Source organism: Sorex fumeus, unplaced genomic scaffold, assembly GCF_029834395.1.
Source record: "Sorex fumeus unplaced genomic scaffold, SorFum_2.1 ptg000009l, whole genome shotgun sequence".
NCBI lineage: Eukaryota > Metazoa > Chordata > Mammalia > Eulipotyphla > Soricidae > Sorex > Sorex fumeus.
Genome location: NW_026606066.1, coordinates 18824369 through 18843473, shown reverse-complemented (window position 1 = coordinate 18843473; position 19105 = coordinate 18824369). Strand labels below are relative to the sequence as shown.

Sequence of the window (19105 nt, the reverse complement as noted above, 5' to 3'; positions counted from 1 at the left end):
GGATAGATTATTTATGACCTGGAATATATTTTTTTCTCAAGTATTATTTATTTACTTATTTTGGCAAACCACTCCTGGCAGTGCTTTGGGGCCCAGGGTATAATGCTCTGGAGCCCAATATCCTATACTCTGTGATGCTCAAGATGTCAGGAATAGAACCTAAGTCCTCTCAGATGCCAGGCATGTGTTCTGCCACTTGAGCCACATCGCTGAAACAGTTTCCACTTTATACCTATTTTTTGTTCGTTTGATTTGGTTTATGGTTTGGGGGCCATGCCTAGTGGTTCTCAGAACCTATTCCTGGCAGAGTTTGGAGGACCATATAAAGTCCTAGGAATAGAATTCCAGTCATACGCATGAATGATAAATGCACTGCCCACAGTACTATTACTTATACTCCACCCTGTATATCAATTTTTAATAGTTTATAGGTTTCATAGAATATTTTTTTCTTAGAACTTTGTCTAAAAGAATATGATGTCCTAGGATTAGGGATGTGACTCAGCAGTAGAGTACCAATATGGCATGTGTGAGGCCCTGGGTTCAAACATTCACACCACAGAAGGAAAGACCACTTTTTTTTTCTCTTTTGGTTTGGGGACCAACCTAGAGGTGCCCAGGGCTGACTCCTGATTCTGCACTCAGGGATCATTGTAGATTGTGCTTAAGGAACCGTATGGGATGCCAGGCATTGAACCCAGGTCTGTGACACATGCACCAAGCATTCTAACTACTATCTCTCTGGCCCCTAAGAAGACTATTTTATTTTTTTTCTTTTCTTTTTTGTATTTATTTCTTTCATTGAATCACTGTGAGATAGTTACAAGCTTTCATGTTTGGGTTACAATCATACAATGATAAACACCCATCCCTCTACCAGTATACATTCCCCACCCCTATGTCCCCAGTATACCTCCCCCTTTCCCACCCTCCCATTTGCCTTCATGGCAGACAATATTCCCCCTACTCTCTCTCTCTCTCTCTCTATTTTTGGGCATATGGTTTACAATACATATACTGAGAGGTTATCATGTTTGGTCTATTATCTACTATCAGCACACATATCCTCTCCTGACCGATTCCTCCAGCTATCATTTTCTTAGTGATCCCTTCTCTATTCCAGCTGCCTTCTCCCCTCCGCTCATGAGGCAGGCTTCCAGCTATGGAGCAATCTCCCTGGCCCGTGTATCTACTGTCCTTAGGAGTAAGCCTCATATTATGTTATTTTATATTTCACAAATGAGTGCAGTCCTTCTATATCAGTCCCTCTCTTTCTGACTCATTTCACTTAGCATGATACTCTCCACGTCTATCCATTTATAAGCAAATTTCATGACTTCATCTCTCCTAACAGCTGCATAGTATTCCATTGTGTAGATGTACCAAAGTTTCTTTAACCAGTCATCTGTTCTAGGGCACTTGGGTTGTTTCCAGATTTTGGTTATTGTGAACAGTGCATTTCACACACCACGGAGACTGCCACACATTCAAAAGAACAGAAGCAGCCAGTGCTGGCATGGATGTGGGGAAAAAGGGATGCTCTTTCACTGTTGATGGGAATGCCCACTAGTCCAGCCTTTCTGGAAAACAATATGGACAGTCCTTCAAAAACTAGAACTAGAGTTTCCATATGACTGTGCAGTACCACTTCTGGGAATATATCCTGAGGATGCAAAAAAGCACAGTAGAAAAGAAGACTATTTCAGGAAGCTGCAGCAGCCAAATCTCAAAGCCCACTTTAAGGGAATGAGGTCATAGTTTCTAAATGATTAGTTAATTTCATGCCTTATTTATAACATTTTATCAAACTTTATTTGGTAAAGAGGCTTTGAACTACATTGAGAAGGGAGGAGAAAAGAGATGGAAAAGTCAGTATGGATAAGAAATATTTGCAGATAAGCTATTGCTTGGTATTTATATACAGACAAAATAACTAATGAGCCAAAATACTAAATCTAGAACACACACACACACACACACACACACACACACACACACAAAGTTCTATCAGTATTAAGTTAAAAGAGAATTTTGTTTTACTGTTTTTATAGAAAACCCCTCCCCTCTCGGAGAGCCCGGCAAGCTACCGAGAGTATCCTGCCTGCACGGCAAAGCCTGGCAAGCTACCCGTGATGTATTTGATATGCCAAACACAGTAACAACAAGTCTCACAATGTAGACATTACTGGATCCGCTCAAGCAAAATCTATGAGCAGCGGGAAGACAGTACAGACAGTGCAGTGCTATATAAAACTAAAACTAATCTTTTAAATTTTGTATAGAAACAGAAAACAGATCCAGTCAATTCATTTAAATTGAGTTGCTCTAATTGAAATTGTGTGAGTATAGTATCTGAATTGTGTATGTGTGTGTGTGAGTGTGTATGTGTACGTGTGTGTTTTAACTGAATTTATAATACTGTGCATGTTTAAGTTTACAGTTTCACCCCTCTTCAAATGTATGTTACCGACACGCACACCAGCAAAGCACCACTGCCCACCACCACACTCCTTTAGACTTTCCACATTTGCATGCCCCTCAGGTAACTTGAGTCTGTGGTAAGAATCCAAGGATTTGTGACTGATTGGCTTTTCCTGTCCCCTCACTTTATTTATGTCTTACATATGAGTAAAATCATCTAGTGTTTGTCTTTTTCTTTCTGACCTATACCACTCACCATGACTCTCGTCAATTCCATCTATATTTTCAAACACAGGCAAGACTCAATCCTTTCTTTTATGTAAGTAGCATTCCATCCTACACCTGTACTACATTTTCTTTATCCAAATGTCTGTTGTATATTTGGGTTATTTCCATATCTTAGCTATTATAAACATTGCTGCAGTAAAGACAGGTACACATATATCTTTTGGGGATTGTGTTATTATATCCTTCAATCAACTATATAGGAATAGAATTGCTAGATCATGTGGTAGATGTATTTTGAATACTTGAGAAGCCTCCACACTATTTTCCATAAAAGCAGATCCAGTTTGCATGCCCGCGAACCATGAATGTATATTTCTTTTTCTCTACAGCCTCACTAGCAGTTGTTTCCAATTTTTCTGAATAGCCATTCTGAAGAGTTTAGGCTGGAGTAGCGTTGTTGTACTGATTTGCATTTCTTGGTGGTCCTTTTGGCCATTTATCTTCTCTGGAGGATTCAGAAATAGAATCCACAGGCCATTTCTTACATTATATATCACTTGCTACTTCTCATGAATTTTTCTTTTAAACATATGAAAGCTGTGTTTGTGTATCTGGGGCTTGAAAGTGTTTTTTCTTACAGAAGGATCATATTCCAGCACTCTTGGGAATGGCAACAGCTTATATGATCTTGAAACAGACTCCCAGAGCCAGAAATCAGCTGAAACGGATTGCAAAAATGAACTGGAATCCTGTTGATGCTGAGGACTTTGAGAAGAGTTGGCTTCTACTTGCTGACATTTACATACAGTCAGCGAAATATGACATGGCAGAAGAGCTCCTAAAACGGTGCCTGCGTCATAATAAGGTAGGTGGTTGAAAAATAAAAACTTTTTATAAGGTTTCCATAAAAGGTTAGAGTCACTCCATTTCTAAGAATTCATTTTTTTTCTAGAAAAATTAAATGTTTATTCTTACCACAGTTAGGGAATGAATATGAATAAGAAGTAAAAAAATGTCAGTTGCACTTAGAAATAAATAAAAATAGAAATATATACAGTTTCAGGTTTCATCTGTGGTATGCCCTGCTGATAGGAAATGATTTTGGAATGTAAATCATCTCCCTGTGATTATTCATCTCATCCCAGAACTAATGAAACTTGCAGAAGAACATTAACTGTAGGTGCCTTTAGTTCATAGTAAAAGATATATTTATTGTAGCTGTATGCTGTCTCACATTATTATCATTCTCCATGCATACTGTATCTTGTATGATACAAGGGAAAACTTCTTGGCATTTGATTCATTTAGTCTTTTATACCATTTGATATAAAATTTAAAATCTTAAAATTAGTCAAATTTAAGAATTTGGGGAGACTAGAGAGATAGTACAGCAGGTAGGGCACTTGTCTTACACCCTGCCAACCCAGGTTCCATCCCAACACCTTATATGGTCACCTAAGTCATACCAGGAGTGATTCCTGAATACAGAGTCAGGAGTAAGCCCTGAACATTGTCAGGTTTGGCCCCTAAAAAAGCATACAAAAAAAACCAAAATTTAAGATTTGTCTATTTATAGTGTCTCTTAGTATTTCATCTTAACAAAAGGGTGTCTTATAGATAGTTATTTAAGAGAAGAATTTGATTTGGGCCTGGGAGTTTCTCAGTAGTGATGCCTCATTTTGTAAGCAATGAAGCTTCAAGTTGGATCAGTGAGTGGCACACTGCCTCCCTAGGCCCGAATGAGATACCAGCAGCCCACAAACTCATCTTCGGCACCGCACAGCTCAGTATGGCAACCATCTGCAGGCAAAGTGAACACAAAGGGAAGGGGAAAGGGGACTAGTGTTGTAATTTGTGGAGAAATAATTGTACTCAACATACAAATGAAGGCATTTAGAAATTTAGAATTTAGAATTCTTTAGAAATGCATATCATTCATTCAAAATCTTTTAAACTAATCACTTAATCACTTAACTTCCCATTAGTCGTCGATTTGCTCGAGCGGGCGCCAGTAACGTCTCCATTTGTCCCTGTCGCGTGCTAGTGTAGCCCAATGGCATCTGTTCGCTCTGGGAAAATGAAGAGCCTCAAACTGATCGTTCATGATCTTGATGAAGAAGTCTGACCATCTGGTAGGTGGGCGGCCATGCAGTCTTTTGACATTCTGTGGAATCCAGTCGGTAACAGCTCTAGTCCAGCGGTCGTCTTTAAATCTCATTACGTGACCAGCCCATCTGATTTTTGACACCTTGGCAAATGAGACAGCATCCCTGATTCTTGATTGTCGACGGATGTCAGAACTCCGGATTCTTTCTCTCATTTGAGTGAAACGTGATATTCCAAGCATAGCTCTTTCAATTCCTCTTTAGGAGACCCGAATAGCATTCTCATCCTGCCGGAAGAACAATGGAATCAAAGAGATGTGCCCGGAGCCGGAGGTTCTTCGTCCTCTTAGCTATTTCTTCAACATTCTTGAAGGTGTTCCAAGCCACTCTCTTCCTCCTGCACAGCTCGGGTGCCAGGTCATTTGTCATGTTGACCTCTCGACCTAGGAACACATAGCTGTTGCATTCGGAGATGGTCGTTCCGTTGAGAGCGAATGGGGCGTCAGGAACGAGGCTGTTTCTCAAAAATATTGTCTTCGTAAGATTCAGCTGTAGTCCTACCTTTCCACACTCACAGTCAAAGTCGGCCAGCATTTGTGCCGCTTGGCTAATGTTTGGTGTTATTAAAACAATGTCATCAGCAAAGCGGAGGTGGTGTAGTTGCCGACCATCTATCTTCACTCCCATTCCTTCCCATTCCAGTCGTCGCATGATGTTCTCGAGGGTGGCACTGAAGAGTTTCGGTGAAATGGTATCACCCTGCCGAACCCCTCTCTTGACATCAATGATCACTTCTTTGTAGAATGGTGAGATCCTGGTAGTGAATCCGCAATACAGCTCATGGAGGATCTTGATGTATTGGGCTTGAATGCCCTGATTGGCCAGGGCTTCAATGACCGCTTCCATCTCAACAGAATCAAAGGCCTTCTTTAAATCAATGAACGTTAAACAGAGCGGCATTTTGAACTCCCGAGAAACCTCAATGAGCTTGGTTATCATGTGGATATGGTTGATGGTGCTGAATCCTTTGCGGAACCCTGCTTGCTCGCATGGTTGTCCTTCATCTAGTGTTCTGCCAATCCTATTTAGGATGACTTGAGTGAACAACTTGTAGATGACAGACAATAGGTAGATTGGGTGATAGTTGCCAATGTCATGCATGTCTCCCTTCTTGAACAGTAGTACGGTCCTGGTTTTCCATTGGGACGGAACCTTGCATTCAGACAGGTAGAATGTGAAGAGCCAAGCCAGTGTATTGATGAGTACTGACGGCAGGTTCTTCAGGTGTTCAGGTCTGACCTTGTCTGATCCGGGTTCTGTTCGTTTCTTTACCGACGAAATGGCGTGTCGGATTTCGGAAGGGAGAACATTGGGAATGACATATCCATCCTGTGGAATTTGGTATGTCAGCAAGTGGACATGGCTATTGAAGAGATTTGAGTAGAAGTCATGGATAATCTTCTCCATTGCCATTCTGGAGGATGTGATAGATCCATCAGGACGTTGGAGGGCAGTCATCTTGGTCTTGTAGCTGGCGAAGGACAGACGGGCGCTACGAATACTTTTCCCAGCTTCTGCCGCATCTACCATCACTTCTGCTCTTCTCTCTTTGAGGTCTTCCTTGATCGCATCTCTGCACTGCTTTGCGAGCTCGGACATTAGCTTGCGGTTGCCCTGAGGCATGCGGCAAACCACACTGGCGAATAAGCTCAAGAGTTTTCGAAGACAGGCGTTTTTTTGTTGCTATTTCTCTCTTGGCGTTCCTCTCACATTCATGGAGGTGCTGTACCAGTTGATCGTATTCCTCGTCAATGTTGTCAACAATGGCATCTTCCCATGTTGTTGCAATAGTGCCAAAGAGCTCCCAGTTGGTGGTCGTTCTGGGAGTTCTCTTTTTAAACTTTGCAGCCCTTTCTCCCCGCTGTGTGAAGTAGAATTTTGCACGAAGGAGATGGTGGTCTGATCCCGTTTGGAATTTTGGGACAAAAGCAACATCGGTCAGGCAAAACTGTCGATTGAATATGATGTGGTCTATTTCGTTGTGGAATCGTCCACCGGGAGACTCCCATGTCCAACGTTTAGATTCTGCCTTCTGGAACTGTGAGTTACCATGGATGGTCTTGATCGACATGATGAACTCAGATAGTCTCTCACCCTGTTCGTTCCATTCTAGGCCATGGGTCCCGATGTGAAGTTCTTCAGCTGATCTTCTCGGTCCTATCTTGGCATTAAAATCACCCACAATGATCTTGTAGAAGGTGTGGTCTTCTTTATAGAACTTCTCCAGCTCCATGTAGAACTTCTCGATTTCTCTTTCATCATAATGAGATGTTGGTGCATAGACAACGAAGATAGAAACTGCCGGCAGTGAACCACATCTATTCAAGTGTAAACGTCTGATTCAGGTTGTTAGGCATTCGAATGAATCAATGCTCATGGCCAAGTTTGTGTTGACAAGGACACCGACGCCTCCGACACCTCTTTTATCGCATGCTCCGAGGAACAATTCTTCTCCAGTGTCAAAAACGGCATGGTGAGATTCGTGCCTTCTTGTCTCGGTCAGACCAATGATGTCGTAGTTGATCATTCGCGCTTGTACCATCAGGTCCTGGATGGATGCATCTGATGCTAGCGTACGTGCATTGAAAGTACAGACGGTCATTTTTGTCTTCCTTCATTGTGGCAGCCTAGTTCAGCCTTGAGATTTTATCGGCCTCTCCTTTCTCATCCTTCTCAGTGCTGCCATGTCAGTGAAGCCTTCAGGGTCAGGTGAATGAGACCAGTTGTAGTTACTGGTTTTGGCATATCGAATACACAACGGATAGTTTGCCAGGCTCTTCCGTGCGGGCGGAATACTCTCGGTAGCTTGCCAGTCTTTCCGAGAGGGATAGAGGCTTTTGGGGCGACCTCTAATCGCCTTCGTAGGTGTTGCCATATTTGAACCATATCAAATATGGTACAATAATTCCGGAAAATGGGTATTTAGTGTTTTATGATGTATTGCGCGGCCGCTTCGTGGCTGCGCAGGTCCGGAAAGAGTCTTGGAGTGTGGTGGCGGCTGGGTAGTGGAGATTCATCACGCAGTTTTATCCGGTAAAGCGAATGATTAGAGGTCTTGGGGCCGAAACGATCTCAACCTATTCTCAAACTTTAAATGGGTAAGAAGCCTGGCTCGCTGGCGTGGAGCCGGGCGTGGAATGCGAGTGCCTAGTGGGCCACTTTTGGTAAGCAGAACTGGCGCTGCAGTATGAACCGAACGCTGTGTTAAGGTGCCCGATGCCGACGCTCATTTAAACTAGTAACAATTATTATTTTGTTAGGTAACATAGTTACAATCGTGCTAATGGTTTTGATGCACAAAGTTCCTGCACTTCACTACCATCAAGGTGCCCAGAAGCCTGCACTTCTGTCCTTCCATCAATAGTGGCACATCTGTGTTTGGTTCTCCTTGAGCACATGAGATTACAGAGTAAATCCTTTGAAAATAGGAGTTATGCTCATATAACCACTAAAATTTTTTTTTGTAGAAACTTTCAGACCTCAAACTACCAACCCATTTGAGAATTTATAGATTATTCTCATAAATGCCATCTGCTTTTAAAAGAAGCAAAAATAGTCATTAATAGGTTTTGAAAAATCAGAACTGACAAATAGCTAATGCTTATACACCTAATCTAGGATTAAGCATGCTGCATGGTGATTAAGGTTTCCACACAGATGAAATTCCAATTTGCTGAAAATCTGGTAGCAGTGCATTCCATGGTTGAATGTGGGGACTATTTTGGCAGCATAAATCCTGATGGTAAGGTGTATCAGTATTAGATACCTGAGATTCGAAACTAAAACTTAGAAACTTTGAATTATGTAATTGAGAAATAGGGATTATCCAGGTCTGAGGCAGGAGAAGGAGAAGATGACACTTTACTATCTTGCCATCCCAGGTGATAAGTAAACTATCAAAAATGATGTAAGTCATGCTAAGGATTCAAGAGCCCATTTTGAGGGTACTGCCACTAACCCCTCTGGGGCACTTTAAGGATCAGTGAAAAATAACTGCAGCAAATAAATGTATGTCAAATAGATTAAAAAAGGAGTGGGGTAAAACCTGATTGGTGACCAGAGAAATTTACTGATGAATTATTATTTCTAAGGCTCGTAATAAAGATTTATAATCTAAAGCTAGTAACAAATCAAATAAAGGGCAAGAATGAACTTCAAGCATTTGTCTTTGCTTCTGTATGAATTAAACTACTGGGGAAGAGAAAAGGAGACATATCTCATTATGGATGTTTTCCAATGAATGCATGAAGAAAGATGACAGAATCAGTAAGTAATAAATGGGCATAACATCATGAAAAAGAGAAAGAGAGAATTGGACATTGTGTGCCTCCTGATGGAAGTCCACACCATCTGTGGCAGTGCCCTAAGATTATAGTCATCCTTACAGTTGACTGGTGCTGCTGTAGCATATAACATAAACTGGGTGCCTTATAAATCACAGAAATTTATTTCTTACAGTTCTGCAAGCCTTAGATCAGGATGCTAGAATGCCTGAATTTGTGATGAGGCCCTCATTCAGGTTACATGCTGGCTACTTTCAAGCTGTGTAGCCTCACATGGTGGAGAGGATGAGACACCTTTCTGGGGGCCCCTGTAAAATATCAGTCACATTATCTAATTTCCTCTTAAAGGCCCTGCTTCTTAAAACTCTCACATTAAGATTTCAGCATATCAGTTTCAAGGACACACAAACACTCAGTGCATTATGGTAATCAAGATAAATAAGAATTGAATGTAATAAAATTTTTTAATTACCCTGAGATAAACAGTTAAAAAGTTGTCCATGATTGGGGTTTAGTCATACAATGTGCCAACACCTATCCCTTCACCAGTGTACATTTACCACCATCAATGGCCCCAATTGCCCTCATTTCACCCTACCCCTATCTCCAGTTTACCTCTATGGCAGACACTTTCTCTCTCTCTCTCTCTCTCTCTCTCTCTCTCTCTCTCTCTCTCTCTCTCCCCTCCCTCCCTCCCTCCCTCCCTCCCGCTTTTTGGTCATTGTAGTTTGCAGTATAAGTACTATCATGTTATCATGTATATCTGTTTGCCTACTTTTAGCACTCAATTCTTGTCCAGAGTCATGTTATATAATTTTTTAAATAATAATGTCACACAAATCAGATCTGAGTGTTTAGCTAAACTATATTGAAACCTAAATCAAAGGAAAAATTTAGACCCTTGTATAGACTTGGTATATAAGTTATTCTGACTTACCAATGGTTCATTTTTCCTCAGTCTTGTTGCAAAGCTTATGAATATATGGGATACATAATGGAAAAAGAGCAAGCGTATACAGATGCTGCATTGAACTATGAGATGGCGTGGAAGCATGGCAATCAGACCAATCCTGCTGTGGGTGAGTTTAATAGTTGGGATACTGGTTTTCATGAGAAGCTTGTGAAAACTTTTTTTAAGTAAACTTGATTTCTTTGTAAGACATACATTAAGTCTTCCTTTGAAAGCTTCCTTTGAAAGGTAAATTTTATATTTCTACTGTATTATTGACTACTATAAATATTAGATATAATTTTTTGAGACTCAAACTTAAGTCTTCGGTCACCTTAGAGGATATCTAATCTAATTCTGCCTTTTCCTTTTCTTTACCTTTAGCTATTTCCACACTAGTTCTTTTGTCAAGTAAATTAAGAAAGCATTGCTTTGAATTCAAGCTCTACAGATTTCTTTGCTGTAGAACCTTTCACCACCTTTAAACATTAACATACTTCGCTGGCTAACAGAGGGTGCCATATTTCTCATCATATGTTGACCATTAAACTTCTTTTTTTCCCTCCTGAGCATCTAGAACTATTATTTTGTTCCAGTCAGTGGTATATTGTCCTGTTAAGGAATGCTGTCACCAGCATATGAACAGCATCCAGATTTTGTACTGAGCAGCTAACCTCACTCTGCACATCATGAAGAAACTCTTGCCCATAATCTTTCTTTTCTTTATATGACCCATTGAAATCCAGGGCTTTTTTCTGGAGCGACCTGCCTTTCCCTCTCATACATAATGGCCTTTTATTTGTGAACTTCTGTCATGTTTATCATCAGGCTTCTCTTCAAACCATTCTCAGTATCTAGTCCATTCCTCCCTAGGCCAAGAGAGCTTTCTCTGTTTTTATTGTTGTCTCCTGTAAACTAATACAGAATTTCCCAAGCCTTACTTTGAAATACTTGTCAAGATAGTTTATTTTTGAGAGAAAGAGGAGATGAGTGTGATATTGGATTGCATGGCCAAATAACTTTGATCAAAGTTATTTTACTGATTCATGTCACTCCTGACCTATTGTACCAGACATGGACAGTTCTTAAGCATGACTTGAGAGCTAGTAATATATGAACCTATTTATTCATGTGGTAATTACTCCCTAAGATGCTGTGGCTGTCACAGTATAGACTTAATAGATTAAGTCACAGTATAGACTTATAGATTTAATTTGTCTTCAGTGGATCATCTTTATACTAATTGCTCTGTTTGTACTTCCCTGTTGCGTGAACTTTTGTTCAGTCGGAGGTGCTGAGACAAGGACTGTGAAAGAATGTATGTCATGGAGGGCCCAGGTTCTCTCAGACCTGTGACAAAGGTAGAGAGCCCCAAAATCTCCTTTTATTGATCATGGTACCTGTAAAGGGCGCAATATATTGACGTCATCAAAAGGACCACTGACGTTACCAGAAAGAACAATCAGGCAGCAAAACACTTTGTTTCCTTGAGTCAGTAGGCCAGTAATTTTGGCCTCCGGAGTGAAGATTCAAAACCAAAACCAAAACAGAAACCTTTCTTGGGTTACTTGTATTAGGGCTGGAGTGATAGCACAGCGGTAGGGCGTTTGCCTTGCACGCAGCCAACATGGCCGACCCGAGTTCGATTCCTCTGCCCCTCTTGGAGAGCCCGGCAAGCTACCGAGAGTATCTCGCCCGCACCGCAGAGCCTGGCAAGCCACCCGTGATGTATTTGATATGCCAAACACAGTAACAACAAAGTCTCCAATGGAGATGTTACTGGGCCCGCTCGAGCAAATTGAGGGCCCAGCAAATTGAGGGCCTTTACTTACTTACTTACTTACTTGGATTTGGATTTGGATTTGGATTTGCATCCTGGCTAAAGCCTGGAATCTACATCCCAAAGATTAGCTCTGGCTAGCACCTGAGATCTGCATGTCAAACACCAGCCAGGCTTCTGTGAGAAAAGGAAAACTGCCCCCTACAATATACTGAAATTATTTACTGAAGGCAGTTTGAAGGGGAAAAATGTTCAGCCTCATCCAAACTAGTCAGGACACGTGAGAAATCTCGCCCATTTTCATGGGTCCCTATATTCCTGCCTGTTGTGCAGTACAGTCTACATGGGCTCACCCTGACAGCTCAGTCCAGCCCCAACACTTTCTGACTTTGTATTTGGGGGGGGGGGGCTGGATTATTATTTTACTAAACTTTGAAAGTTCATAGGAACTAACATTCATTAATAGCATTTTTCCTTCTGAGCATTATGCATCTTACAAAATAAGTCTTTGTAAAATGAGAATTCTTTAAAATCTTTAATATATATATGTTGGGACTGGAAGAATATATATATATATATACATATATATGTATATGTGTGTGTGTGTATGTGTGTGTGTGTGTGTTGGGACTGGAGGAATAGTACAACGGATAGGGCATTTGCCTTACATTGGCCAACTCGTGTTTTATCCCTGATCCCCAAGAACCCCATCAGTAGTAATCCCTTAGTGCAGTGCGAGGAATAACCCCTGAGCATCACTAGGTGTGTCCCCAAAACAAAAGGAAGGAAAGGAGGGAGGGAGGGAGGGAGGGAGGAAGGAAGGAAGGAAGGAAGGAAGGAAGGAAGGAAGGAAGGAAGGAAAGAAGGAAGGAAGGATGGATTTGTAAAATACGATTCTGACACTGCTACACATAAGAAATATATTTGGAAGTTACTTGAAATCTTTTGTTTTTTGGAAAGTTTCTAAACATTTAGAGCTCCCAACTTGCTCATTCTTTTGTTGGATCTTTTTTTATTTTGTGGTATTTTTACCTGTTCCTCTAACTTCTCCATAGTGCACACTTCTCTGTGACTCATATTTAATTCTCATGCTCCTATCTTAAAACACCCCCATCCTGCCTGGCCAAATTATCAATGCATTTCTGTTTCCCTTTGTCAGGTGATCCTTGAAGTTATGGTCATGTTCTTTCCATGGGAATCAGACCTTGGTAATGTTACCAGGAACTCTGATCCCATGAGAGAAGAAAACATTCATATCCCTCTTTCACACCAGTTCTCAGATTACTAGACAGTTGCTAGACAATTGTCCCTTGTCCTATTCCTTTCTCTTTTTCATTTCCCCATGGCTACACAGAGTTGGATTCACTTGAGCTTGACAGCAATAATGCATCTGTAGCGCTGGACACATGTTGGATATTTCTAGCCTTTTATTTCCTCTCACACATTTTTCTTAATAAGATAAACCATCAAGGTTTCTAACACTAAAACTTTGTGCCTTTAGTTCAGTTTTATATGGGGGGATAGAAGGGTATATGTGGAGAGTGGCTATTTGACTGTTGCCTAAAATTTGGCAAGGTATTTGATCCTTAAAAATTCACTAACTGTACAAGGAGAATTGTCACCATTTAATAGAAAAGGAAACTTGAAGTTTCCAGTTGAAATGACTTGTCTAAAGTTTCAAAGTCAGTCAGGAGAGCCAAAACTTAAAATGTCAGTCAGGTTTTTTATCTAAGAGGTATTGTGTTTGACATGATTTTTAAAATTTTTTTTAAAACTCACAAACTCTTTTATGGTATACATAATATATTTAAATAATAATTAAGTTTAGAATTACTTGATAATAATACAAGCTTTCTTTTCTACAACGTACTGTTCTCATCCTTGACCATTCTGTATAAGCATGGGCGATACATGTGTGTATATACAGTGTATCCAATATTGTAAATTTTAGATGATTCCTGTTAATTAATTTTTACTGCCATATCATTGATTGTATTAACTAATAATTCCTCATAAGCATTTGTTGGAACTCTAAGAAATTCATTTTATACTTTGATTGGATTCCCATGGTAGCATTCAAATCTTGTTATTTAATGTTTTAATAGAAATATGTAATAAAAGATTTAAATAGAAATATTTAATATATAGCATATATTTACATCATATTATATCATATATTTTAACTGTTTAATCTCATTACTAACATATTTACATTGAGTAATCTCTATTTTCAGTCTACTTTTCCGTTTTCTCACAGGATATTTACAGAATGTCTTCTAATTTGTTCATATTTGAAGCATGGCATTTTAATATCAGTAGTTATAGTGGATGTTAACAACCAAACGTTGATGTGGACTGTTTGATAGGTGTTCCACCTTCTGTGGGCCCCTCTGCCACCTGCATGCCCTCTGTGCTGTGGGCGCACCCACTTAGATCCTCTGTCTGCTTCTTCCTCTCACACATTTTCCTCTTCTCAACAGTGCTTTTGCTCCTTCCTGTCAAGCTCATCTTCTGCATCTGTGCCTCATCCTCCCAGCTTAGCATTCATCCCCTCCTCTACCAGGGTTTTTACTGTAGCTCACTTAACTTCATCCTTTCTTTCATATTATGTATCTCTGTTTTTAAGCTATCCACAATTGCTCAAACAATGTGTTTTCTAATAGAAAATACCCCTCGTGATAGTAGGAACCAGCTTGCCTGACAAGGTAATTCTAAATAGACCTGTCCTGAAATATATAAATGAATACTACCCTGTCATGGATTTGTTTTGTAATCTGAAATAAATGAGACTTCTCAAGTAAGTCAGCCACAAGCACGTTCTTGGATTGGGATTGCAGTCTTCTAGCCCAGTACTACTCCACCTTTTTTGCCTCTGACTCCCCTTAGGCCGCTACTCTCTTGATGGCCCCTCACAGCTTTCACCTGTGGCCCCTGGGAATATCTTGAGGCTGCACAGGAGGATATCCTGTGTTCCCAGTTGAAAAATGCTCCTCCAATCCAGCAGTTTGTCACTCATATTCCACTCACTAAACTGCGTCAATCTGGCATCTGTCCCCTCATCACCTCTCTGTCATAGACCAGTCTTCACCCTCAGTCTCAAAGTTTCTAGTGAGCAAGCAGAAAAAGGGGAAGGCAAAGAGGAGTTTTCAGGGTGACTGAAGGGTGCTCTGAGAATAATGTTATATCATTGTGGTGTTTTGTCTTCACAGGATACAAACTGGCATTCAATTACTTAAAAGCGAAAAGATTTGTGGAAGCAATTGACATTTGTCACCAGGTAACAAACATTCAGATTTGGGTTTCTTCCATTATTTCAAGTGTGTAGTTTCCTACTTTTAGTTCATCTCTAAATGTATATTTATGAAAGTAGGAGATGGATTGCTTTGGTTAAATAACCTACTAGATGCATCCTAGAGAGATCATCCGTTCTCAAAATTTAAGAAGTTAACCGTTTAAATAAAACATTTTAAAATTAGGGCAGGAGATGAAAAGGTACCATTAAAGACAGAGAGCCGAAAGAAAGATGCTGAAACTCAATATTTAAGTCAAAACTCAATCTTTAAGTCAAGGGGCTGTAAAGATGGTATGGGAGTGAAGCCACCTGCCTTACATGCTGCCAACCCCAGTTCAGCCCCTGACACCACATGGTTCCCGGTGTCTCTGGTACCAGCACTGCAGGACCTGAGCAGCTATTTTCCTGGCTGGAAGAGAATTGTCTGGAGGTTGCTAGGAAGGCTCTCAAAATACAAAAACAAAAGTTTCAGTCTTTAAGTCAGGAGAAATTTGAGGATTGCCACAGATTCTCCAAGTTACAGTTCATAATAGGAATCCTTGGACTACAGAAATAGTATAGCAGGTAGGGCATTTGCTTTGTATGCTGCCAACCTGGATTCAATGCCCAGAATCCCATAGGGTCCCCTGAGCCCGCCAAGAGTGATCCCTGAGCATAGAACCAGGAGTAAGCCCTAAGCACTGCAGGTGTGACCCGAAAACCAAAAAAGATTCTTAAATAAAAATTTGTATTAATATGACTTAATTCTAGATAATTTTAGAAAAGTTGGATTTATAAATTAGAGATTAAAATACTTACACAATTTAGAAATCAGTTCTGTTTCTCTAATTTGTTCCCAAGTTTATGACCCCTGACTAAAAACTTGACGTTAATTGCCTTGTTAGAATTTGTAATTTCTCTATATGCACATTATCCCATCAATATTCCTAGATTGCTCTCATATTAACTATTAGAAACTCTAGGAAAAACTCTTTAGAAAAGAATTATGTATTGTCCATTATCCTAGATAGCTGTGTCAACCCTGGTGATTGCTGTTGATTTCTGAGCTATGAGTAGTATTTCACATTAAGATAGCTGTTCATCAGTATATGATTATGCAGTATAACCATGGAAAGAGGAATAAAATAATTAAGAAAAACAAACACAGGAAGATCTCACTTGTTTGCAGAATATAGCATACTGAATGAGGAAATGTAGCAAAAGGGAGATGCTTAGATCATCCTTGACCCCAGTGTTTAGAGAGGAGACAGACAGAGAAGGAAAGAAATCAAGTTGGGGCAGGGTGGAGGAGGGGGAAGAAGAGAACTAGAAGTAGTCGGTAAACAAGCCTCAGGGCTTCAGTTATACCAGTGACGAGTGAGGGTATAGCCATATATCCCAAAAAACAGATTCAGCAGTACTGAAAACATGAGATCTAAGCGGCAACCACTGGAACTTTGTACCTGTCTGTCAAGTTGACAGTTGGGGTGGAGAGCGAATCTGGGAACACTGACTTGGCATGGAGAGGGAAGTATCATGGCTCTTTAATTTAAAACAACAAAACAAAACTAATTTCTTTCTATCCCTTGGGCGTTTGCCTTACTCGCAGCCGACCCGACCTGGCCGAGCCGAGTTCAATTCCTCCGCTCCTCTCGGAGAGCCCTGCAAGCTACCAAGAGTATCTCGCCAGCATGGCAAAGCCTGGCAAGCTACCTGTGACGTATTCAATATGCCAAACACAGTAACAACAAGTCTCATGATGGAGACGTTACTGGGCATGCTCGAGCAAAATCATTGAACAACGGGAGGACAGTGACAGTGACAGTGATCCCTTGTCTCAGTAGACTGGAAATATACATATTTTTAAATATTCCAAGTAAATCTAATGTATGTTCTTGGTTAAAAAGAACACCATAGGTCCGAGAGAATGCTCAAAGGCTGGAACATGTAGTAGAAGGACTGAGTTTCATCCCAGACACCACACGATTCCCTGAACATAGCCAGTGTGTCCCAGAAACAATCAAAATGATATTAATGTGTTTTAAATGCTATGCTTCAATAGCTAAATCTTAAAATATTTTAATTATAGTTAATTGCTTCTTATCACCTTAGGTAGGAAATAATTCGATTTTATTTTTTATTTTTCCATGTGATATTTTTATTCTACTGTTCTTACCTAATTGGAGTTTTCTGTATTTGAGGATTGTAGAAAAACCATTATTTCACCTCTTTTCACCTTTAAGATCTGTAAATACTGATATGTGGCATATTAAGAAAGAAAGCAAAAAAAGTCAATATCCAACAAAAATAGACCTTTAAATTCTCATGATAAATGTGGGAGAGGAGCTGAAAGGATGCATGGCCTGTGGTTGGGGAATACTGGCACTTGGCTTGCAGGTGTGGTGATGCAAACATTTATACTCTTGTAAATCAATGGTAGTATATAAAAAATAAATAGAATAAATAGACCAAATTCTTGTGCCTTATGGTTTTACTTGTTTTTTTCTCTGTTTTTGATTGTTTTCTGGTGTTGCTGTTATGCAGGTTCTTGACGCACATCCAACATATCCCAAAATCAGAAAGGATATACTGGATAAAGCCCGCACATCTTTAAGACCTTGAAAATTATTCTGTTGGCTAAGGGGGCAATGAATGGAATCATCTGTCAACATACACTGTAGCTAATTTTCATTATTAAAAAGCATGCTTTTCTTTTTCCACCAGAGGTCGCTGTTGTATATAAAGAGAAACACTATGGCAACTAGCTGTTTTCCATAGAGAAAGTGAATGAAAACTTTTTTTTTTTTTGACTCTTGATTAGGTACAAATTTGGTGCCTCTGTATAAAGGCTGTAATCCATTTATATAAAAAATATTGCGTTAATATCTGACTATTTGTGTAACCTTTATCTTTCCTGAGGGATATTGTGTATTTACAGTTATTCTTTATCAGAACATTTTGTATTGTTTCTTAGAAATTGAATAAATTTTCTTGACAATGATTGGTCTAAAATATATGTATTTTAATAAAGATTTTATTCATTTATGCTGTGATTCTTCTTAGAACTCGAAGACATGTTAAATTTTAAATCAGGTTACGTACCACATTGGCCTATGATGTTAATGTAGTAATGCAAAAGGTGAGTTTGCTTTCTGTTTTATGAACACATTCTTCTTCCTCTTGATGCCAGTGTTTAATCAATGTCTGAAAAGCTTTATCTCACTATTTAACTTTTGTTAAATAGCTAGCTAGTTAAAGACCTAGCTCAAAGTCTAGGTCTTCTAGTATGACTTCATGCACTGTAACACCTAGAAGAGAAGGTACACAGACTATATTGGGGGCCCCTTGGGACTCAGGCACAAGAGTCCCCACAAGAAACTGCTTAACCTGCTGTGTCTCACAGCATTAGGTTAGCAGTTGTCTTTTATTTTCAATTTAATATAATCATAATAAACTCAGTTATTAGCATTGTTTCTGACATTTGTTTTTATATCTGTTTCAGTTGTCATTAAGAATGCAATCACATTCTTGAATTTTAATTGCATTTTTAATAATGAGTATTTTAAATTTCTGCTTTTCTTCGTATTTTTTTTATTTTGAACTACAGTCTTCGGTTTCTGATCACTTCTTCAGTTACCTAAAGTCTTTTTAATTCCAGTTACATGTTAAAAATCCCAGTCTTCTATTGCATGTTCCTCTAATTGTTGTAGGGAACATGCATCCTGGAATGCTAAAGTTAGGGAATTAGAATAAAATAAGTCAAACAGCTGATCTCTCAGCATGACATTTCCCAGTTCTCCCATTTAGAATGTGGTGTTTTAGGGCTGGAGCGATAGCACAGTGGGTAGGGCATTTACCTTGCATGCGGCCGACCCGGGTTCAGTTCCCAGCATCTCATATGGTCCCCTGAGCAGCCAGGGATAATTCCTGAGTGCAGAGCCAGGAGTAATCCCTGTTCATCGCCGGGTGTGACCCCCCAAAAAATGTGGTGTTTGATTTTATTTTTTA

General features: G+C 39.8%; 1 protein-coding gene across 1 annotated transcript in view; it reads left to right on the top strand.

Annotated features, from left to right (window-relative positions):
• Positions 1-18139, top strand: part of TTC21B (tetratricopeptide repeat domain 21B) — an 80600-nt gene extending 62461 nt beyond the window's left edge. Inside the window, exons 26-29 of the mRNA XM_056110168.1 lie at positions 3290-3514; positions 10056-10176; positions 15036-15103; positions 17642-18139. Coding sequence (XP_055966143.1) covers positions 3290-3514; positions 10056-10176; positions 15036-15103; positions 17642-17719 — 492 coding nt within the window. The 3' untranslated portion in view covers positions 17720-18139. The remainder of the gene's footprint in view (positions 1-3289; positions 3515-10055; positions 10177-15035; positions 15104-17641) is intronic.
• The last annotated feature ends 966 nt before the right edge of the window (positions 18140-19105 follow it).